This window comes from Amia ocellicauda, chromosome 23 (assembly GCF_036373705.1).
Source record: "Amia ocellicauda isolate fAmiCal2 chromosome 23, fAmiCal2.hap1, whole genome shotgun sequence".
In the NCBI taxonomy this organism is placed as follows: domain Eukaryota; kingdom Metazoa; phylum Chordata; class Actinopteri; order Amiiformes; family Amiidae; genus Amia; species Amia ocellicauda.
In genome coordinates, this window is record NC_089872.1 from 6817489 (window position 1) to 6841421 (window position 23933).

Sequence of the window (23933 nt, forward strand, 5' to 3'; positions counted from 1 at the left end):
CACAAAGGCTGAAGGCTTTTTCCTCTATGTAAGAAACAGCACGCAAACAATTGCCTCTGTGGAAATAACGCACACAGCCTTAAGTGGTTCCACTCTGCACTATTTCTCAAGCCTTGTCCTCAGCTACCATAAAAAGAGAGCAAATCTTCCACTAGATGGCAGCATGAAGTTAAAAAAAGTCACCAAATTAACCCCCCTGATTTTTCACATGGAGTTTTTTCACGTATTTGAAACAAACTGCTTAACCTCACAGGACTTAAAACAAATCTACAGAAAGCAATACTCATGTTTTGGGGTGACAAAATAAGTTCAGCTCTTATAAAAAGGTGACTTTTTTCTCCACAGGTGTATGCTTTCATGTATAGCTTCTGGCGTGTGAGTTACCTGAAACTGCCTTAGACAGGGCCAGATAGGTGCAACAAATTATCAGGAACACTTTTCAGAGCATGGTGTTCATGCATTCAACAACACAAATACGTTGTAAGAATGGGAATGCAACAAAAAAAAAGAACGCCATTGATTTTGAATACGAACGGAAGGGGAGGGAAAGGAGGCAAAGCTGGGCTTGCGGACAGACGGATGAGTGGTGTACCTTTCCTCCGCAGACACTTCCTTCTGCTGTTGGTGTGGTTTGGTGCCGGCCATCTCGCGGATGCTCACTGCATAGATCTTAGTGGTGTAGTCGATGGATTTCTCGCGGGCCACGTCGCTGTCGTAACCTGCAAATGCCAAGAAAAGATTACACTCATGCAGTCAATATGAACGTTCCCAAAAGGGCAAACTTGTAATCTGTGACACCACCACCCAGGCAAAACACCGTACTCTCATTTTAAAGGGCAATACTGGTGGTCTACACAATGCAATGACTAACTGAAAGGAGTCTGGTCTCTGCGTTTACCCCCATCCTCCTCCGTGTCCGTGTCCGACTCCTCGCTGTCCACCGGCTTGTTCTCCTTGTTGCCGACGGGCTCCCGGACCCAGATCATGAGCGCCGTGTCCGCCCCCCCCACGGTCAGCAGGCTGGTGTCGTCCTGGGACCACTGCACATTGGTCACATGGGCGCTATGGCCGACGTATTTCTTGAACTTTGCATACTGGCCCTGCAGGGAAGACAAAGTCACCTATTGTTGTCTCTCCACCAGGTCATGACCTGTAAGGAAACACTAGCTTGACTTCAGCTCAGGAAATCAATATACAACAGCAAAAACTCTCAGTCACTCAAAAAGACCCCTTACAGGCAGGCATCTTGTACACAGTTTCTCCTTCAGCCTTGACCTTGATTCATGAATTCCTGTGACTACCGATTCAATGAAAAGGTGCCAAATTCATTCATCCAAGCTGTTCATCACTGTTTCTAAGCAAAACGGACCATGGAGAAATTGCAAAACAGAGCAATTTTTTTTATATTATTATACTTTGATGTATGTAATAATCAGAGTTTCCTGCGATCGAAACACATTGATTGTGATCCACGGTGTGCCCTCACCTTAGCCGGGTAAGCGAAGAGTTTGAGGAAGCCAAAGTCATCCCCAGTGGCCAGCAGCTTCCTGTCTTTGGTCAGAGAGGCGGCGTTGACGTCGGTGATGTCACTGTGAGTGGGCCAGATGCCCTCACAGGTGGGGCCCAGAACGCACGTCCACGTAGCCCACTCAATCTTCTCAATCTGGGGGCACGTTTTGCAGATACAAGAAGGTCGGACACAAAAGAAAGGTTGCAAAATGACAGCTTTGACCCATCTCTGTTTCTTTGGATTGTTAATAGCTACTTGATTCAAGGAGTCAATCATAAGAACATAAGAAAGTGAACATTCGAGAGGAGGCCATTCGCTCCATCGTGCTCATTTGGTGTCCATTAATAACTAAGTGATCCAAGGATCCTATCCAGTCTATTTTTAAATGTTCCCAAATTTTCAGCTTCAACCAAATCACGGGGTAGTTTGTTCCAGATTGTGACGACTCTCGGTGTGTCATGATGTCTTTTGACGGTTCCTGGGGACTCAGCCTACAACCTCAGGATAGGATAGTTCTAGGGATTCCCAGGAGGCCATTAAACAGCCAGACACCATGAGCATCTTGCAGGAACAACTTAGTCGTTTTGAATAATGAAGTAACTGGTGTCTATTACCAGGATAAATCACTGAGTTTGTAATATATGAAAAGCATACAAACATGATCAACGAAGGGAATCCAAGTGAAACACCTGCTCTCGATTTACATTCCCCTACTTCACCGATCAGGCTGCAGAAGGTTAAGGAGGCAGTGAGAGATCGTTCCCGTCAGTAAGTAAGTTTGCAGCCACAACAGCAGCCCTGTTACTTGCTCCTGCTACGGACGATTGACTTTTATTTACTGCACCTCAGTCTTTAACCAGCTGTGAAAAGAGCACCAGAGGGACTTTTGGTAATTGGATTTTGCGTTTCAGGTAATCTATGCAAGATAAATAATTTCACAAAAGCAAAAACGCTTAATGAAAAGGGACTGCATCAATGGTGCTTTAGAGAGCTCAATCAAGAAGAGTGAAAGAGATCAGATCCTTCGTTGTGGTTTCCTACCTCAGAGGTTCGAATTGTCTGTCTTTTCCCTCTGGGGGCTTCGAAGAATAATTGCTCTTTGGCACCGGAATTTACTTGCAATAATTTACCTGCAATGGGGAGGGAAAAAAGGAGCCAATTAAGTTCTATACAACAAATGGAGAACATATTTCAATTTAAACAAGAAAAAACTCTCACACCTGCAGCCTGCAATTCATCACTGTATGATTTATTACTATGCATTACATTCCTCTTCCTTTTATTGCTGTGGAACGGACATTTGTGATTCCATCTCCACTGCAGACAATTTGAGACAAATGCACTTCTGTTCAGTTAGCACCGCAAATACAGGCGTGATAGAGCCAGGGGTGGAAAAACTGGCCAAAGAAACTGCCTGGCTCTGCTGAGGATCAGCCACAGATCAAGCTGAGGATGCCCCCAGTCACAATCCAATCCCAGCACTGCCCGGCTGGAGGTGTGCCAGTGTCTGGGATTCCCCGTGATGTGACGAATGTCCTGCTCAGATTTGAGGCTCCACGGTGTTGGCAGAGTGGCCGTCTACCTCCTGCTCTCCATGCAAATGCTTTTACAGGATGATCCATGTCTTGTTTTGTTGTTAAAATCCCCAAATTCATAAAGATAGGGAGAGTTTTTAAGATACATTTAAAAACTTAAACCTTGGGGCCTTGCTTTGAGAGACTGGTTTGACTGGTGTCAGTTACACTTTTAGTTTGTAGTTTGGTTGTGTTCTGGTTTTGACCAATATTATGACAGAAAAGCGTCACAGGAACGCATTGTCCTGACCACACGGGAGTCCTTAATGTTCTCCGACTGTTGCACAGAAACGATGTCTGCACCTGTCCAGACAACGTGGACAGGTGGGTCCATTTGTGGCATTTCAATACATACTGAATCTTTTTTATTAAGTTTTATTAATTCTCTGCATTTTATTATTTGCCAATATTTTTATTCTGCTGAAATGTATTTGTATATATGTAATTTTATAACATACATTTTTAATATTTGGACAACATCCATTGGAGTCCAATTTTTTTTGTCTTGCCACAAGGTTATGTTGTTCTGTGTTCAATTAATTACAATGTTGCCACAACGTTGGTTAGTGTAAACCCATCAGACGAGCGATGTAACTGCTATTACAACAGTCCTGTGTCACAAATCAGATCCTGGTCTCTTCATGACATGGGCTAGGAAAGAGGATCACACCTTCAGGAACCCCACAGCAATTGCTCTCAATTTAAACAGCCAGTCTTACCCCTAGTATCCCAGTCTATGTGGGTGATGTAGCTCGAAGCTCCTTTGCAGATGCCAACCCTCTTACTGGTCAGCACATTGTAGATATCCACAAAATTATCATGAGAAGCCACTGCTAGGTATTTTCCAGCATCTAATAAAAAGTGAGGTGAGAAAATCATATTATTAATTGCACCAAGAGCCCTACGTCATATGTCTCAATCGGGCCATCAATTACCAAACATGGTCTGAGGTACCAAGTGGTTCATGTGCAAATATCATGCATTGCGATGAATACAAAGTCATTCATAGTCTTTATTAGAAAATGCTCTTATTAAATTGGAATTACCTTAATTAAATAAAAAAATAAAAAAGCCTGTATCCCTTTACTGTTTTACATGCATTTGAAAATCTTTCTAAATGAGGTGAAATGGATGTGAAAAGAGGGACATTCAGACACACGGGGAAGAGCTGGGGCTGCTCACCTTGAGAAAACCTGATATCCGAAATAATTTCTTTCCTGTGATGGAAGGACACCATGTCTTCCAAGGTGTCGGAGTTCACGACAATGAAACTGCCATCGTTCAAGCCCACTGCTAAGGCTTTCCCATCTGGGGAGAAGGCACAGCATCGTCCACCTGTAAGACAAGTCAGCCCCATGCAGTTCAGCTGAGAAGGCCCAGTGTGTCTATTGGCAATGCTATGATGACAGTGGTTAAACAGGTTTCAGTGAACAGATTAATAAGTGAACTGCAGTAAAAAACATAAAAATACCTTTTACCCAGCAGCCACTGCAGCCCACAAACAGAAGAGAGTGAATGGAAAGGAGCAAATCTTTAAAAATGGAGAAATAATCTCATAGTAGGCAGAGGTATGCTATTACACCACACCGGGTGTCAACAAAAATAAAAATAAATAATAAGACAGATTAAATATACAATTTAGGAAGCTTAAACCGCATTACCGGTAATAACTCAGAGGATTTAAATCCCTTTTTTATTTCCATTTTCAATTTTTAGTAGTACTATAACTGTTGTCATAGTGTGGCAGCTATTTGGATTTCTCAGAATTTATGTTTCATGTTCTGCTGTGCCTCCCTTGCCCTCAGCCACATTCTTGGCTCCTACATGGGTTTGAGAGTCACACAACACATGATCCTGGACTCTGTGCTGTGCTTCACAAGGTCCATCTCTGAGGTTGTAATGAGAGGTTTGCGACAAAGTGCTGGGGACTGGGTGCGGAGGGCAAGGGGTTATGGGGCGTCTGGTACCTTTCTTCAGTTTGCGCACTGCGACCATCCGCCGGTTGGAGGAGAGCTCCCAGATTCGTAGGGTCTTGTCGTCGCTCACTGTGGCACAAATGGGGAGCAGGGGATGAGCTGCCAGGCCCCACACTTCTCCTTCCATGTGACCCTGGATGGACAGCAAACAAAGTGTTATAATAGTGGCTTCAGCCTTTCTATGATGTTCTGGTTTTCAGATCTAATGATTATGAAAGTTGGCACTGATCGTTTCCCCTCTGCCTTACTCAGAGCAGTACAGCAAGTCCCTCTGCACAAAATTGTTATGGTCTTCTCTATGTAACACTGCTTTTGCCATTTCAATTTCTCTCGTCGCTAAACACGACCAAAACATGCAGAGTTCTACAGCCTGTGATGCTAGGTGTCAGGATTAGACTCCAGCCAACCATCTGCCTGAAACCATTATTTTAATTGATATTCAATAGTGACATTTAAGACACTCTGACCAGCTGTAGATACCAGCCCTCTTATTTATGAGTTAATGGATGTTTGGGTTGATGGATCACTACAGATTACTACATCAGCCCATTGAGGAGTGCAAAAAGGCAATCTGTAAAGGTCCAAGTAGCCATTCTGCATTCTATTCTATATTTCCTGAGACACTACTACATTTTTTCTGATTGAATTTGGCCAGCCTAAAATGCCAGAGATGTCTGGTTCCTTATAGAATCTGTGTGAGGACTGGAAATCTCTCGACTACTTGAGAGGGGCAAATCATTACAAAGCTCTGATGAGGCACATTATTAGATCAATTCAGGCAATACCAGGAGGCACAGAGACTCCAGGAACAGGACTGAGCACCCATGGTTGGGGTGCGATGTCAAGTGAGCTACTGAGGCAGAAGAAAGGAAGCTTGTTAGGTGGCTTTGATGCTAGTGAGAATATGTGAGGGTGCGACTGATTGGTTGTGCTTGGAGCAAGTGGGATGTGAGATTGGCGGTTGTCCTCCTCCCCAACTTTTAGTTTAAAACTCCATAAAAAATGACACAGAAATATACAGCAGCCTGGTGCTTAGTTTGGTGTTTGATGCGTGAATATGTTGTTGGTTTTCAGCTAGTCAATAAAATCTCTCACAAGAGCATATGAATTCATACAAAAGTGAATATTATATTCTATAACCATGGTCTCCAACCCTGGTTGTGGAGAGCCCCTATCCAGCAGGTTTTGGAGATCACCTTTCTATCACCAATTGTTAAACACCTGAAAGTATTTCATTCATAACAATTAAGCAGGTTGTGTGGTAAATTCTGTGATTTAGAAACCATTGGAGCAAAGGCTTTTCTTTATTCTCTTCTTGGGTGCCACCTTGATATCTGTGGGGTTCTGACCTCTATATTATTTTACTACTCAATAAACATCATATTAATTCAATCACATTGAGCCTTGTGGGTTCCTTATAATGATTTTCAATAAACATACACGCACAAACAAACACGCATGCACAGACTACCTTTCTCCTGGCACTATGGTTGTAGTACATATGCAAGAAACCACAGTCTACAATAGTGACAACAGGAGTGAAAACAGTTCTTTATTAAGAGCATTCGGATCCATCACTTTCCTGATCAGCCCTAACCTTGCTCGGCAACAGCAACAACCCGTCACTATGGCAACGGCTACGTGAGAAGACACTACTAACAGGGAGTCTGGGAGTCGCTCAGCAGGAGCCCAATGATCTTCACACTGGGATGTGACAGCAGCAATATGAAAAAACAGCCCCCAAGTCCTGAGACACTGTAGCAGAATACAGAGTAGTACGTTTTCCCATGGGGGGGCAGTTTTCATTGGGAAAACTGACAGTCACTGAGGACTTGCTTTAATTCCCAGGTCAACGAAACCTGTTTTGCCAAGTTCACTTTATAGATCTAAAGATCTTTCCCTCTTGCACCCAAAACATTCAGGTCAATGCATTATCTGGAGGAAAGGTGTTAAGGGTCAATTTTCACTTTGCTGAGGTGAACTCTGACCCATGGTTCACATTTGAAGGAGCATCCAAGACTACACATTGCTGGTATTTTGTGGGAGTTCCTGGAAAAAAGGATGACCAGTAAATAGCAACAGAGACCCCTGCAAATGATTATCCCCTGTCGTGTGTACAGTACAGTTTTGAGGGATTGATAGGATGAGGTTCTGAAAGTAAGATTACTCTGCCTAAATTAATTGATAAGTTGCAGTATAAGGTGCTGAAGAGTTTTATAAAACAGGACCTTTTTTAACACATTTATATAAGTTTACTCCATTGGCAGAAATTCCTTCTTAAATAATTCAGAAATTTTCTTTGTTTAACACACTGATGGTTTTACAGTCCATAATTACCTATGAGTGTTACTCAGACCTCTGTATCAACATGTTGGGTTGCATTACGTGGTGTTTTTTTTTTTTTTTCCCCAGCATAGACTTCTGCATTCGTCAAATCATTAATCAGTGGAGCTCAGCCTGCAGGGAACAGTGACCGCTGCCACCATTAAAGCATTGCTACTTCAAAGTTCAAAGAGGCATGGTGTATACATTTCAAATATTTGTAATCTCTCCTGTTAAAGTCTACTGGGCAGAGCGTGGTCAGAGTGTTTCAGGACACCGGGGAGATTGTAAAAGGAGAAAAGGCGGGCGATGGGGTCATGCAAACCCGTTCTAACATACTTGCATGAAAAGGCACAGAAGTTACACAGCAGCAGCAATTCGCATGCTCTTACCTGAACCAGCAGGGTCATGGGGCCGCTCTTATCGATTTCAAGTATTTCTCCATTCTTGGTTCCCACCAAGATGTGGCCATGTCCCAGGGTAATGGCACGGATTGAGGGGTTGTCTTCCAACAGTAGGCCTTCACACAACAATCAGAGAACAAACACAAAATCTGTGAACTACACGAACACCAACACTGGCTGGATACATTATAGAGCTTATTTATTTATTGGCTTTTTAGAGTCCCTTTTCAAAGTTGATAGTATGAAAATGCCCAAATGCCCAACACTGGAATAGATAGAAGCCCAAAATAGCTCGATAAGGGCTCTGAGGTTATGCATGAGAAAGAGTGAGGTTAATCCAGATCTTAATTGATTCTAATGAGCTTTTCTGCTGCAGTACATTAATGAACTTCTCAGCTGTTTAAGAAAGACATTTTACTTGAATAGTTAATGAAAATGACATGATAAATGATACTCAAGGCAAAGAAACAATAAACTATAGCAGGATTTGTAAGACAATAAGAAAATTGGATGCTATTCAGAAGGCTTAAATGGAGCAGGTAACCTGAGACACAGGGAATCGTCTTCTGAAGGGATTATAGGTAGGAATCAGTCTGGAGGGACCTGGAAATCACATTGACTTGTTCTAATAAAGCACATTAGTTAACTGAAGTCATTCATAGCATGTCTGGGTAAAAACAAAAACCGATGACTGTCCAGGACCAGAGCTGCAGATCCTTGGATTAGAAAAATCTACTTTGGCTCATCATAATCTTTTTAATTAATCCCCTATTAATCCTAGAACCTCTGAGCCCATTCTCCACAGCCCCCAGCCGGTCAACATCCATAACATGGCTTGGTAATTATAAATATCCCTGAGATATTCAAGGGGAAGGTTGAATTTCCACCTGAAAACCTAGTAAAAATGGCAAAAATAAAATAAAAAGGTATTTTAAAGTTTAAGATTGCTCACAGCTGAAATAAACTCTGTTTGCATTTCATCAACAAGCTATATTTAGCCAGGATCAACCCACATTGAAACAAACTGTCTCTTCCAGACAAACACCTTTCAACACGGGGCATGGACACAGCCGATGTATCAAATACTGGAGCTTAAACAACACCCTTCAGCAGGTACTAATGCATCTGTTGCCACCTGGGGTACATTTGCCCCAGAGTCAAAGATAGAGTTGCAGTGGATTAGTCGTGTGAGCCCTGTTCATCAGCCAAGTGTTAGAAAATGCAGACACCAGTCACATAGGAGGGAGGGAGCGTGCAATTTTAGCTGAGAGCTGTGTTAAAACACGCTGAAAGAAAAGGTGTTGCTTTTTCTATTGTCACAAGCCATACAAACAGTGGCCCTTGCAGCTGCATGTGAGGAAAACTCCTCCTTGTAAATATTGAAAATGTCTTTGTGTTTCAATTAGAGATGGTGGGAGAACCCCTGACGGGACTGCTTGGAGAAGCAGCGGAGAAAATGGAAAACGTCATTTGAGGTTCATCTGATATAAGTGGCAGGCAAAGGAATTGTCACCAGTGTTGGAAAGTCAGTCCCACATCTGTCAGCCAGTGACACAAACCGTGGGGAGATGTGATACACTGAGGAGAGATAGAGATGCGCCTGCTGTGAGAAGAGCCCTGCGTCCTTCTGAGAGCTTTCACTCGGCTGCTTAAAGGCCTAGTCACATTTTGGCAGGAAGTGAGAGAACCTGGTGGGGGTTTCATAGGAGTATTCAAAATAATGCAAGGAACTGACAAAATGTGACACAGCAGCTACATTTTAGCTTTGATAGGAAGCAAGGCCAAGAGAAGGGGGACCCAGGTCCTGGAGATAACTAACACAATTTAATTGGTCACCCTTCAAATAGACATTGTTAAGCCCTTTGAAACATTGAATTGTGGTCTAATCAGCAAGGTGTTTTGGTAATTCGATTTAGAGTATTTGGAACAAACACTAGAATGTCATCTCAGCCCTGCAGGAGCATGGCTGCCTTAATTGAAATTGTAATTTGCTTAATTGATCCATTTCTAAACCGTGACCCCAGTCTTGAGAAACTGATGATTTGGGGGTGACCGAAGCCTAGACGAACTAGACAGGGGTTCTCTAGGACCAGGGCTACCATTGTACTAAGATCTTTTGCTCTACAAGTTGGTAATGTAGGAGTTTGGCGAAGCACACAGTGAAAAAGTAATAAAAATCCAGAAAGCACACAGATATGTTATTCAGTAATTTGTTGGTTCTGAGTTTCAATCTCAGAAATGACAGTCTGACGTATACCAATAGTTAAAGGAGCCACATGATTCTTACATATGAAACAAACAATACCAACAAAACACTAATGTAGCAAGATTTATAATGAGTAAGCGTGCGCGATATTGTTAACCCCTCAGATTTCTTGAGTTGTGGCCCACTTTCTTGGCCTAAGAATTAAGCTTTAGCTCCGAATAAAGCAATATTCTTCAACAATAACGCAAAAACAACAGTCTAATTGTCTAATGAGCAAGATGGGCCGATTAACCTGTTATTTGACACCTTTCTTGAGAGATGGGTGGTGGTATATTTTCTCCCTTCAGACCCCCTTACTCCACAATCAGCTGCAAGTTTAAATAAGAGTCTGAGAAGAATTATCCAAATGAAAGCACACTGTAGTTAGGGCTTTAACTTTTTTCCGTTCATTTTCCTTATCACTAGCTACCTGTAAATCTTGATCAGTTGTCATTAAGACACACCTGCATCCTAATGACAAGATCATTATGTCATTTGCGCTCGAGAACAATGCCTGATTTAGCTCCCAGAGTGATTAATGCGGTCGGGTTAACTGCTTGCTAATCGGTTGGGGTGAAATGACACCTGAGGCAAAACTGAATCAGTGACAGTAAAAATAACCAATGTTGATTAGTCATTAACAGTATCTGCCGGGTATAAATAAGAAAGCGACTAGGTTTACAATTTTTAGAGACTTGATCAAAACCTGCCCCTTAAATGCAAGAAGCAGGCCATGAAATTACATGGAAAGGAAGATCACGTCATCCTGTCCTTCACAAAACTAGACCCGTCCCTCCCCTGGCAGGTTTCCACAGGGCTGGCGGCCAGGGCCTTTCTCCAGATGCTGTTCTTTCCTGCCCCCCTCCTGTTTTACCTTTGGATCCCGGAGACAGCGCCGCCCTCTTGATCGCATAGGTTTTCAGACACCTCTCGAAGGTGTCATCCCACAGCTCCACCACTCCGTCCTTTCCCCCTGTCACAAAGCCCTGGAGAAGAGCAAGAACGTCAGTGCCATATGCCTGGTGCGTCTGAAGAGCTTGTTTAAATCTAAAAGTAAAGACTTCCCATCATTTCCTTTGATATGAATGACTCTGCGGGGTGGGGGGAGATACAAAAAAAAAAAAACATTCTCCCCAGGTGCTTTGATACTGTAAATGCACTGTAGACATAGACATCTGCCTTCCTCTATCTTGGCCCAATGCACACATCTTGACGTGAGTGTACTGCTAGCACCCTGATCAAAGCTGCTCAACGCACGGGGGCTGGATTTCAGGGGCGTGTTAGAATCTGCCATGTGTGTACTTGTGAAAAAGGCTTCCGACGCTCGGCGGCTCACATATGTTGAGAGTTCTACTTCCCCCAAACCTGCTTGCGAAGATGCAAAATATACCGTGCTTCTCTCTAAACCTCTCTGCAAGAAGACTGCACATTAACGAAACGTCCTGAAGTAAACATCTGTGGGAGAGCTTCTAAAAGTCAGTGCTGTGTGGTACCATTATTATACATATTTCCACCAAACTTTTCCCAATTTCCAATCTCCAGCCCCTGCTATGTTGATTCTGCTGTTGTTACTTTCTTTTATTATCTATTTTGCACACTATACCTTTATGCTATGGAGGACGATTTTGGCCTTTTTTAAATAAAAAGCTAAATAAACGCATTTATTTACTTATTTTTATGTATTTACAGATAGACCCAAAAAAAGTACAAGTTGATTGTATTGTTTTTTTGTTTGCTGCTAAATAAAGTGTCCCGGAAAATAAGTCTAAAAGAGCATTGCTGCGTCATCGTCTGTCTTTCTAGCAGCACCAAAACACCTTCCCCCAAGGAAATATCTAAAAATGGGTCTTGTGAATCACAACGCACTGAACACAAACAGGTTCACTGCTCCCAGAAAAACACAGTCCTGCTGATATTATTGGGGACTCTCCAATGGATAAAGACTTCCAAACAATGGTTACTTAGACACACGGAGTAAAGAAATAAATCAAGGCAGACATTAAGGCTGTCATTTTCCCTGTGGGTTAACTATAGGCAATCTGTGAATGACTTAAATGGACAATTGGCTCAGAGGGAAAATTGAGCATTAAAAGCTACAAGGAAAGAATAAAAACAGGAGGCCCTTAGACTATTTGGGCCCAGTAATGAGTATCACAGGCAGACTGTATACTTTCTATGCCCTATAACTGTAAAGTGGTAAGCAAGAAAGTATAAAATTAATACTCTGTTGCCTTTGATCTAAAAGGCTTTGTGTGGCTGTACCAAGGCTGTTGCTTCCTTATCTTTAATTGTCTTTCTGTGGAAGTCGTGTATGGTTGAATTTAGAAATGATGTTTTGGGAGTTAAACTTAACAGAGAAGAGTCCCTGCGAGTTTGAATGAATCTAGTGAACGGAGATTTTGGTTAATAGTCATAAGCGTACGAGGAGACACTTGCAACAAACGTAAGATACACCAGTAGCTTCTGTTTTGATGTGTGGAGAGGGAATTTATAGTTAATGTGCACTTCTGTAATCTAATTCTGCTAATAAAAAATAAATTGCTTTTTAATTTTTTCAAGACGTTTTGCAATAGGCCAACAAAAAGATTTTTTTTTTTTTTTAAGAGGTGGGGATTGGGATTACCAAAAATGTTGTCTGTATACCCAGTAGCAGTTAACTGTATTGCACCAGTTCAAGTTTTAATAACGATATAGATAGAAGATCTGAAATGAAGCATGTGAAAATGATCAATTAGCAAAACATGCATCTGATCTGTGTTGGTTAATTAAACCAGTTAACGATGGTGTCACCTTTTTGCAATCTTAACAGCTGTATTGGAAGTTGGAATTGTTAAATATCTTTCAATAGGAGAGAAATGTGATCATATAAATGGATAGTTGGAAAGTAGTAATTAACACTAAAAAGAGGCTTGTGACAATAACAAGAACAAAAACAACTAGCTTCAAAGTAAACAATAAAGTAATAACGGAATACCAAGATAATGGTTTACACAAGCACCCGTTCTGGAACGCTGCTCATCTGTTCAGCTCAGAGGGATCCTATACCTTGTCCAGGGAGTACATGGCAAACACTGGGCCGTCGTGGGCCTTGATGGTCTTCAGCAGCAGGGTGTCCTTCCAGATGTACACGTCGCCCGTGGCCGCCCCCGAGTACACCAGCTCCTCCGTCCGCCCGTAGCACACCGACATCATGGTCTCCAGCTTCCCCAGGTTGCTGAAGGTCCCCCTCTTGAACGTCAGACCTCCACCTGGGTGGGACATTGGGACGTGTGAACACGGTTAGGATGCACCGCAGCGAGTCCTCAGGAATGCCCGATAAAAATGAACCATAGAGAAAGGCAATAAATCAAAGTGAATTTCATTTTAAAGTGCCTAAAGAATTGCACCGTATAATACTGCCTGATGTTTCTGTCCATTAAATCATCATAACTACAGACACATGGAAAATTGATGGAGATTTTTAAAGCTGATGAGCAATGCAATGGAGGGCTCTTATACTACCTGCGTGCTGCCAGAACTTGATGTGCTTCATGCCAACTGTAACCAGCTTGTCCATGTGAATGGGATTGCACTTGACCACGAAGAGCTTGTCTTTGTGCCCTCTGGTGGATGGGGAAAGACAACACAGCCATTTCATAATTTCTCATAGACTGCAATATATAGCTCACTCTTCCGGTGATGTTACATGTTAATACTTCTTGGTGTTTTGATTCCAACTTTTTATATGTCTTCATATCCATGTATTGAATGCACTGACGCTGCTCAGGTTTTGAAGGCTATGAATATCAGAAGTGCAAGTGCAAGACTCTGATTTTATAAAAACAAAGGCACTAAAGGACTACAGCTGTGACACAACCCAACCCACAAACCTACAGTACTAAGAATACCTGTATACGCTTTGTGTGACAGTGTAGTATCATGGATATGATGGAAAACTGGGCTTAAAATTACAGTGAAAATAACTGCCCATTTTAAATGTTTTGAATTTGATTATTTTATTAAGGTTTTTTATTGTTGTTGTTGTTCCAACCCACTGATTTGAGTACCTTGCTGTTGCCAACTTCTCGCCCTTCTTCCAGTCCCACACAACTATACTGTGATTGTCATCTATGCCAATGGAGACTAGGCTCTTCCCATCCACTGCCAAAGAGAACCAAAAAAAGCTGTCACAACAATTATATTCTTCCCAGCATGCACTGCAGAAAAACCGTGAATCGCAACTGACAAAAGCAGAACTTGACAGGGAGGTTTCCACTAAGGAGCAGCACAAAGACTAACACGCAAAACACTGCCTTCGAACACTGGCGGTGTAATTTATGAATGGGTCAGTCGTAAACTGCGACGGGTTGAAATTGTAATTCAATCCGGCTCTTACGTGTTCCCAAGGGGTGTAAGATCCTCCTCTTTGACACTAATAAATACTGATAGGCCAGGGAGAGCATGAACTCAGTTCTAATTGAGATGGAATGCTTTATCAGGCGGTCCCCAAGGGTTGCATAAGAAAGCCCTTTTCAAAGACATACATGTTGCCCGGCCATGTAACTTTAAACAGCAAGTATCGTCTGTTCTTGGCCATCATTTTCTGTTAAAAGTGTTGTCTCGCCGGGTGCCCCAGTTGTCCAGGTTTGATTGCTGTATTCAATCACAGTGCACCAATAAATAGTAAATAATTGGTTGGATGAAGGGATTGTGATGCTGGCTGCAATGAGAAGCAGGCTCCCAAGCTTTGATTGTGTGGTTGAGACAATATTTCAAAATGAGGTTATCCTCTTATAAGCATAGGAAATCCGTTCCTTCCATTACTGTAAGCCCATTCAATCATATACCATTGGTAGATGCATACTGATTTACCAAGTTGCTTAATCAAGTCCTGAACTCAGTAATTGATGTTCACCCTGCCATTGTGATTAGGCCTAGTCTGCGTGTTGATAGAGCAGAAAATGAGCTGACCTACCTGAGAAATCAAGAGCGCACACCCCTCTCTGATGATGCCCTTTCAGTAGAGACAAGCACTTCAGTGTTTGGATATCCCAGACATGAATGGACGGATCCCGCCCGACCTAAAACACAGATACACACAACTCTAGTTACGCCCCTTGCTTGAAGGTTTCATTATCAAACACACAGGTCCAGAGGCCAATTATTCACAAAATTCTTCTGCTCTTCAATACCACAAAATTTATGACCACTATTCAGAATGTCTTTCCTTCAAAAATCTTCAAGCATCGCCCAACAGCATGGGACAGAGAAACTGAGTAAAGTGCAACACCCCACGTCCCTCATGTCCGAAAAGAATGGTATCAAGTCATCTTAAAATGTCACAATTGAAGGGGCCCATTGACATGTAAGTTTCTAGAGTTTTTAAAAGCACCCAAGAAACAAAATACCTAGCAAAGCAGAAAAAATTATAAACTTGTTTGAACGGATCACAGCTGATCAGTGTTCCTGTGTTGCAGGAGGCCGTAATGTAGCAACGCATTATAAAAAATATAAATATAAAATATAAATATAAAAAAGGTGCTTATTTTACGATTTCAAATCCCATCCTGCGTCAAAGTGTCCTTGTGACTAAGGAGCGATTTTACTCTTTGGAGTAGATACCTGTCCTGTGGCCACATAGTCTTTCACGGGGTGGATAGCTAAGCTCAGAATGTCGTCATCATGGCCCAGGTAGAAGCGCTGCGTGTGCTGCTGTCTGTTGTAAATGACGGCCACAGCGGCCACGTGGTAGACCACCTCCCCCGCCTGGGTGTAGAACAGGTTGTTCCGACAGTCGTAACCTCTGTACCTGGGGGAGGGGTCGGGAGAAAGCTTGCTGAACAACAGACCACCATCATTTCAGGACTTTACATTCTTAATTTCGGTGCAACACAATGTTAGTGTTTACAAATAAGAGTCTAAACTGGAAACACAGACAGCATGGAATTAAGCCAATATGAAAAAACTGAAGAGAAAGAAACATAAATGGCATTTCTGCCTGACTGAGTAGAAGAAACGGATGATCTGAAAGCTGAACTGGAAAGTGACTTGAGACTGCGATGCCTGCATGACCTGTCTGCTGAAACACGGTTGATGGCAAAGTAAATGTTCTGCACAAAGAGGCAGTCACACAGTAAATGTGGAGTGATGTTAATCTGAACCGAGCTCCACCAAACGCCATTGCGGGTCTCAGACGCTGTGAGAGCAAGGCCAGGCTGTTGGAGTATGTTTACAGGTTCATGAAACGGTTAGGTTTCTTTCCAGGAAATTGAAAATGCGTTTTCATGCATTGGGGTTTAGCAAATAAGCAGACCCCCGTGTTCAGTGTAAGAGGATACAATTAATGCCAGAAAACACTATCTGATCTGATCTTTACAAGAGGGAAAATGTCCAAATAACAACATGTTCGGTCTCTGCCTGATATCTAAATATGAATTAAATATCTTTGGTAATTCACACATCACATGTATAAAACTGACAACAGGAATATAACTAAAATGGAGCTAACAGAAAGGAAATTGAAAGGATTAAGTGTGACATTATACACATGTATCCACAAGGCATTGTTTTAATAGGTTAGAAGAAAACAGATAAGGGGATTTCTGATGCCTCTATTGGACCTTAAACTGCATCTACCATATAATAAAATATTGAACACACTTTAATTTGAATTCTGTCAAAAACATCTCCTTGCAAAGAGCCCAGCTTCACAACTCTCAGAAATGCATTTTAACATTTCATCCAGAGACACTGAAGACCCAACGAAACCATTAAACCATTAGACTAGTCTAAGGCGTGTAAACGAGAACTCGACATTTTAATGACTGACTTATCCTCATTTATGGGAATACATTTGGCCCCAGTTATTTTTGTTATTGTGCAGCTTGCAATCATTCCTGTGAAACAGTTGTCAACACTACCGGGCGAGGGGGGATTTATTTTCGATAAGTCACAGCTAGTAAAAGTGCACGGTGACTTTAGGAACTCATTTGGTGGATGTAATTTTCATTACAACAAGCAGTTGAAATGCTACCGCAGGGTGTAAAGTTTGTATCTCAACCTTACAACTGTTATAATTCTCTTAAACACTGAGCTTTTTATATACATGTATGCATGTATATATGTATGCACACACGCACGCATGTATGTATTAATATAATAGCTTCAGTCCAAATACTCAATAAATATTTCATGGTGCTCCATTAACGTCAAGTACCTCAGAAAGTCTCCTGAGCAGTATTTCACAGATTAATAATAAAAAAAACACTCTATATTAACCACTATATCTCTTCAGTAATATTGTCATGCGTCATGTTTTTGTGTTCCAAAGCTTTTAATGATGCAGCAATATTATTTCCGAAGTTTGAATCGGTCTCATTCAGTTGCTGAAAGGAACACTCCCAGAAGGCACCTCAGCCCTTTTTAACCTGAAGATTCAATTCAATTGTCAGACAGTATGAAATTCTTAATCATCAACAGCTGAGCTCCAGAACAGGCTGTAGCAATTAAACTGCCCATCATCTTAATGGAGGTTCAGGAGAAAGACAATGCCCAATCTTGCACCTGACTTCCGCCCTCCCAAGCACATATCTGGCACTTAATGCATTTTCCCAGCATTCATTGCTTTGCATCCCTCCTCCGGCCAACACCCCACACCCCACCCCTGCAGCAGCTCCTCGGCTCATTCCACCTAGTGGGGAGGTTCAATGGCCTCGTCCTCATGGCCAGGTCATCATTCCCTTAGTCAAGCAAGTCTAGGCAAAAATAAACTCTTTCCCTTTTTCTTTATATGTCTATTGGGGTTGTCTGAACTCCTGAACTATTATAAGAAAATAAAGTAGATAGTTTTTTAATTAAATATTGATCAGTACACCTTTAAAAGAGAAAACCTGCTACATGTTGGTTATGTTATTGAATCGATTACAAGGACACGATTGAGTTTTTGCCGTGGCCTAAAGTCTCAGACAAGGTTATTGGAACAAAGGTCCTGCCAGGATCTCTCTAGAGATTGGGGTAATGGAAGCTGAAAGCACAGTATTGATTGCCGGTTTGTCTTGCCCATGCCGCACTCCTGTCGAGAAAACGATACATTCAGAAGATGAGGCAGGTACTTCTGTAGCAGCTTTCATGGCAGACAAACAGGGAAGGCAACCAGATAAAAAAAAAAAAACGGAGGCTGGGAGACAGAAAGGCCCGTTTTAATAATGTCATAAAATCTACTGAAGCATTCTAATGGTCCTCCTGAGGGCGATGAAAGCCGAGAGCCCTGTACCGAGTCACGAAGGGGAATTCACTAGGATTTACTTCAGGACCTGCAGCAGGGATTGCACTCGTCTGAGTCCCGAGAAGAACACAAACTGCTCACCTTTTCACAAATAACTGGAAGCATTTTTTTTTGTCTTTTTGTTCTTAAATAAGATTAATTTACAGCACATTTCTAAACTTAAACACTCTCCAGGAAAACAAAAATAGCCCCTACATCCCCTGTTTATAAACTATGGGCAAGGAGTCCACTACATACCAAATACATCAGACATCAAACAATGTGCACAGTGTTTAGGCATCAGGGAAAAGGGGGCTCTTCATCTTTTTTAAAAGCACCATGAGTGATATAGTCCTTTTTTTCTTTCTCCCTGGCCCTTGGTAGGGAGCAAACATTACCCATGAACAAACTGCAGCTTGAGACCCTCATCCGGCGCCTTCTCTCGCTTCAAGGAGCTCACTGGCTGGTTCTTCTCTCGGCTTTGTTGCTTGAGCTGAGGTAGATCTTCTTTGTAGACCTGGAACGATAAGAGCAGGTGTGTCTCCCATCAGGGCTGAGAGAGAGGCCTTCCAGCCGACACCACAGAGAGCCTGGCATGCCGTGGAAGACAACAAGGCTTATTATAGAAATCTTTCGTTACCTAACAAGTCAGTCATCTGTGAAAATAACCAAATACTCTCACCCAGCGTTGCCCTGCAGAATTAAATTATGCTCCCAACACACACTGTATATTTCTGACGGAACATGGCACATATTTGATTTTTTTTTCCCGAACGACCTTCTGCACAATTAAATTGCTTTGTGGATTTAGTAAAAGGTTAATTTAGTAGAAATGAGAACAAACCTGACGCAAAGAAATATGTATATTTCTTGATGGAAAGAGCCAATATCTAATTCCAGGCATGAAAAGGCTCTCGAATGGAATGAAATTGTGAGTGTGACATTGTTCACGATTGCCTGGATGTTGGGCCTGCTGAATAGATTAGATTCTGCTTTAATTGCTATTTGGAATGGCTGTGCTTCGAATTTCAATATATCTATATGTATAATAAATATATATATATATATATATATATATATATATATATATATATATATATATATATAATTTGTATGCATAGGAAGAACCAATCTGTGTCTATCTGTGTGTGTGGAAGTGCTGTGTCACGTTATATAATTATATTACATCAGGGCCATTCTATTCTACAGGAATTTGATGCGCTGGAGATGTTTTTCATGGGGAAATAACCGTGAATATCCGACACTGAGAATTATTACATAAATCAATTAAACATGCAAGGTACTGTTCAGTGCCTCAGAGTTATTACTACACTTTTTGAATTTGGAATTGGCCATTATTCATTCATTTTCTACACTCTCCGCTCAATATCTTATACCTAAAGTACAAATACATAATACAAAAATGATAAAAGAGACAGCTCCATTTCTATGCAATGCAATATCCACACTAACATTATTCCAAAACCTGCCCACCACATGTCTGTAAAAAAGAACAAGGCGGGGAGTTTGTGAGGGTTAAATATCTGCAAACCTCATTGCTTTCCTTTCTTGTCTGGAAATGCTCAAATTTTAGTCCTGTAATGTTTCCTTAGTGTTTTATCCCTTTTTAAATTAATTAGCGTCGCTATGCATAAATGCACAGCGAAGCAGCTATCGCATAAATAGTAAATGACTAATTCCCACTCTCATAGATGAATTGCAGTCTGGACCTTCTTCAAGGGGAATCAAGAGGCATGAAAGGGACAGTGAAATTGCATAAATTGCTTTGGAGAGACCAAATGAATGCATGTGGAGTTACAATTCCTTGAGGCTCTAGCAGTAAATGCCTCCACTTGGAGTAAAGTTTGAGCCCTATACTATAGTCCACATATCCCTGGATTGGTTCTGGCCTGTGTCTGGGCCTGGCAAAAGTGACCATTTTGTCCTCACGAAAATACCAAAGCTATGTGGTTCATGATGTGGACTTCCAGTGTGAAGGAGAAGATATGTTGGAGAGGATGTATGTAAGCTGCCTAGTATATCTCTAGGTGTTAGGATGTGGGTGGTAATCGAGTTAGTAAACAAATTGGCAATTCAAAATTGGGAGGGGATAAGCAAAACCTAAGAGCTGGGGATTTTAACAAAGAAACACAACACATACATAGGTAAAGGGAAAAGAGGGAAAAGGCAGAAAGAAACTATCCCTTTGAATCAATGGAAGGATTTTAAGCAAGAAATGTCTTAGTTATGATGTGACAGCCTGTCTCCATGTTGGACAGGATAACTAGTGCATGTGCCAAAGTTGCTTAGTGCATTGGAAGAGAGTTCACAATATGATTGGAGTGGATACTTTCCCTACTTTGTTGGTAAAAGCTCCAAGGGTATATCATATTTCCACTTCCGATCAAATGAAATTAACATGAAATGATTTCATTCTCTTCTCAATTTTGTAAACACACACAATTAAAAATCAATGCAAATTAAGTTCAGCTAACCATAAGGAGGGGGGAAAGATGGGTAATTTAACTGAATCCCTTAAAAACAAAAAAGATTTATATTAGCAAACGACCAGTGACAGATAAAGTATGACAGGTTCTATTAAATTACTGTAAGAGGATTATTTTCTGGTAGCAAGAGACAGTAGTAAAAAAAGAAATCTTTTAATACTTTTAAATTACTTTTGTTGCTCTCCCCTAGTTTGACCTTTCTTTATGAGTGGTTTTACCAACCTGACGGTCGTAGGTTATCTGGGCTTCTTGCTCGATATCCGAGTCCAGCTCTGGCACATCTGACAAATCCGAGTCTGATTCCTCACTGTTGGAATCCACGTACCCATCTGGACCGCAGACAGAAAGAGCACACTCACAAACACTGACAACAGTAAGACCGGCAGACACTTTCATTACCAACGGTGACGTGAAACCATTAACCGTATCCCCTCAGTCACAAGAGGCAGGCTGCCAAACTCACGGCTTGCTTCATGACACAGCCCATTTTGGTGAGCTGAAATTAAGCCATCACCTGTCAACAAGCTGTGCCATCTTCTTCCTCTGCTGACAGGAAGACGTACTAACACAACAATATCCTGTGACATTCATCTATTTAATTTGACCGCGTATCTAATGTCTTAGATTAATTAATCTCGCAAATACAATATAGCCATTGTGACATTTGCCCTATTATTGACTGTATAAAGGGGTCTGCACCAATTGGCATAGGTCTTGACAGAAATTAAATGCAGCACTGTTCTACGCGAGGACAAGAGTACCATTCTTCCTGGTCTCGCTGTCTGACACCAAGTTCCACAAGAATAATGGAAAAAAACTTTCTAAAATGTAAATGTCAAGGTTTTGGGAGGTAAAAAAGAGGTATAGAGGCTGACTGATAAGAAAACCTGGTGTTAAGTCTTCCAGACACATGGATTGGTCCTCTAGACGAAAAACAGACCACGGAAAAACAGCGGGTGGGAAAGCATATTTATCTTCCATGCCAAGGTTGTTTGTTGCCAAGAGAAACGTCTACATTACTAGAGAGCACATTCCCAGTCTATATTGAGAAGGGGTTTACATAAGTTTTCACTTACTGTATCTCACACTTAATTTCATGTCATCTTACATTGCATGTGTTCTAATCTACAGGACTGTGCTGGTTAGATTTTCATTTGCTATGCTATGTACAGTATCTGCTTCAGCAAAAGGTACAGCTGAATAGTCTTCTGAGATCTTAAACGCCAACGAGCGGACTGGGGAAGTGAGGGAGCGACAGACTTTGGCTTTTTATTTGGAATGGTTCAACATTGTTGTGCACACCCAGGCATTTTCTATGCTTTGAGAAGCATCTTAAGAAGATGTTTATGCAACAGAAGTTACTTGGTGTAACAAACGATGTTCTAAGAAGTCCTACAAGACAACATAGCACACCACATAAAGGAGCATTAAGGCACAATAGGGAGTGAATTAACGTGATAATCACAGCCCTAAAGGAGAAAGTGTAGAATGTCTCATTGTTTAAAAATAAAAATGATTCCACCTCCCCGAGCTGCTATAGTACTTTCCTTTCCATTTAATTGTAACATTGTTGGGTAGACTCCTACAGCTCACCCTTGGGGCATTATGGGTTCACAGAAATTTGGAGGTGAACTGAGGAAGCCTTAGACAACTTGGAGGCCATCGCATCCATGATAGGGTTTGGCCCAAACATTTGCCAATGACAGACAACTATGACACTATGATTCAAGCTCAGAGAGATTAAAAATAAATCCTCAACCTGTGTCCAGAGGTTCCAAGGCTTTTACCAACTGATCAGTTTAGAAAGCAGGGGAAAATAACTTGAATTCAACAACAGGGTAGCAGTTTCATCTGCTCAGGATTGCCCATCACTACCCTAGCATCTCAGAGGAGTGGCTTGACACAGGCACATGGAAGAACAATCGGAAATGGAGCCAGGAAGGAAGGAAAGGGTGATGGAAATTGGCACCTTTACCCTGCAGAGGAGGTTCCAGACATCCGTTCATGATGCCCTCGGGTAGAAACCGCCACTGGAACACCGAGTGGTCCGCGCCCCCCGTGCTCAGCACCCACTGCAGATCTGGGGACCAGTGCACGTTGGTCACATGGGCCGAGTGACCCACATACTTTTTGAATTTCGCCCCTGTAAACGGAAGTACGAAGTTCTGTTAAAAGAAGCCAAGCCCACCTAACAGGAGAATTAATTTCACTGGATGAGGAGGAGAAGAGGAGGAGGGACAAGGACAATGAGAAGGAGAACCGGAATTAGAAAAAAGTTTATCAAATTACTTCATAAACTCATTCCATGCCTTTTTGTAATTGTGATTGAAACAGTATTTTTTGTTTGTTGGTTTATTTTATTCCTCTAATAGAAGCCTGTGGTTTCTGTAGAAGGTCCCTGATGTTGAGAGCATAGCTAAAAGGAAGGAGTCACATTTTCATTGCTTGAAGAACTAGGAAAGGCTGTAATCACTTTCACTATCTGTGAAACGGGGAACAGGCTAATGCAGCTGAAGCCATATCTATGTAACTCATGCTGTGGATGATTACTGTGTGTGTCAAGAGAGTCCTTTCTCTCCTTTTCTGCTTCCTTAACAGCTCTTCACAAATTTTAATACAATTCTAAAAGTAAACATAGAAAACGTAACCCTTTTATCTAAGTTTTCTCTCTGTCAGTTGTAAACAGACCCCCCACATTGGTATACTGGGATTTCATCTTTATTTTATCAGGATGAGCATTTAGAGTGGCCTTTATTAAATGTCATCCATACTGTGTGCTTAACACTGAAGCTAATTAATATGAAAACTAATTAGTGCTATTAGGACTAAAGCAACAAACAACAAAACTAAAAACTTACAAATATAATTTCTCTTCTAATTTAGGAAACCCTATGAAATTACAGGTCCTGCACAGGGATGATCCTCATAATAAGCTCGAGTGGAAAATTCATTTAGTCCCCACCATGATGTTCTCCTTTTAATTACACCCGCGCCGTATGTGTCAGACAACTGCTTAAGCCCTGTTACATAAGGGAGACGCATTCATACTTAAGTCTTTAAGATGCAAAGTGAAAGTTCGGCACAGTTGTGTTGATCAGCTGTCTACAGTCTGCAGGATCAATGGAGAGCAGAGAGCAAGAAAGAGAAAATGTG

The 23933-nt window shown here is 41.6% G+C and overlaps 1 protein-coding gene across 1 annotated transcript in view; it reads right to left on the reverse strand.

The window, feature by feature from the left end:
- LOC136718929 (echinoderm microtubule-associated protein-like 6) overlaps positions 1-23933 on the reverse strand; it is a 123779-nt gene that overhangs the window by 24962 nt on the left and 74884 nt on the right. The window contains exons 11-27 of the mRNA XM_066696724.1: positions 22756-22923; positions 21003-21109; positions 18672-18790; positions 15633-15819; positions 14986-15091; positions 14078-14171; positions 13533-13633; positions 13077-13279; positions 10906-11017; positions 7775-7902; positions 5052-5193; positions 4267-4419; positions 3804-3935; positions 2552-2640; positions 1487-1663; positions 899-1100; positions 593-719 (exon numbers count right to left, since the gene is read on the reverse strand). Of these exons, the coding sequence (XP_066552821.1) occupies positions 593-719; positions 899-1100; positions 1487-1663; positions 2552-2640; positions 3804-3935; positions 4267-4419; positions 5052-5193; positions 7775-7902; positions 10906-11017; positions 13077-13279; positions 13533-13633; positions 14078-14171; positions 14986-15091; positions 15633-15819; positions 18672-18790; positions 21003-21109; positions 22756-22923 (2347 nt within the window). The remainder of the gene's footprint in view (positions 1-592; positions 720-898; positions 1101-1486; positions 1664-2551; positions 2641-3803; positions 3936-4266; positions 4420-5051; positions 5194-7774; positions 7903-10905; positions 11018-13076; positions 13280-13532; positions 13634-14077; positions 14172-14985; positions 15092-15632; positions 15820-18671; positions 18791-21002; positions 21110-22755; positions 22924-23933) is intronic.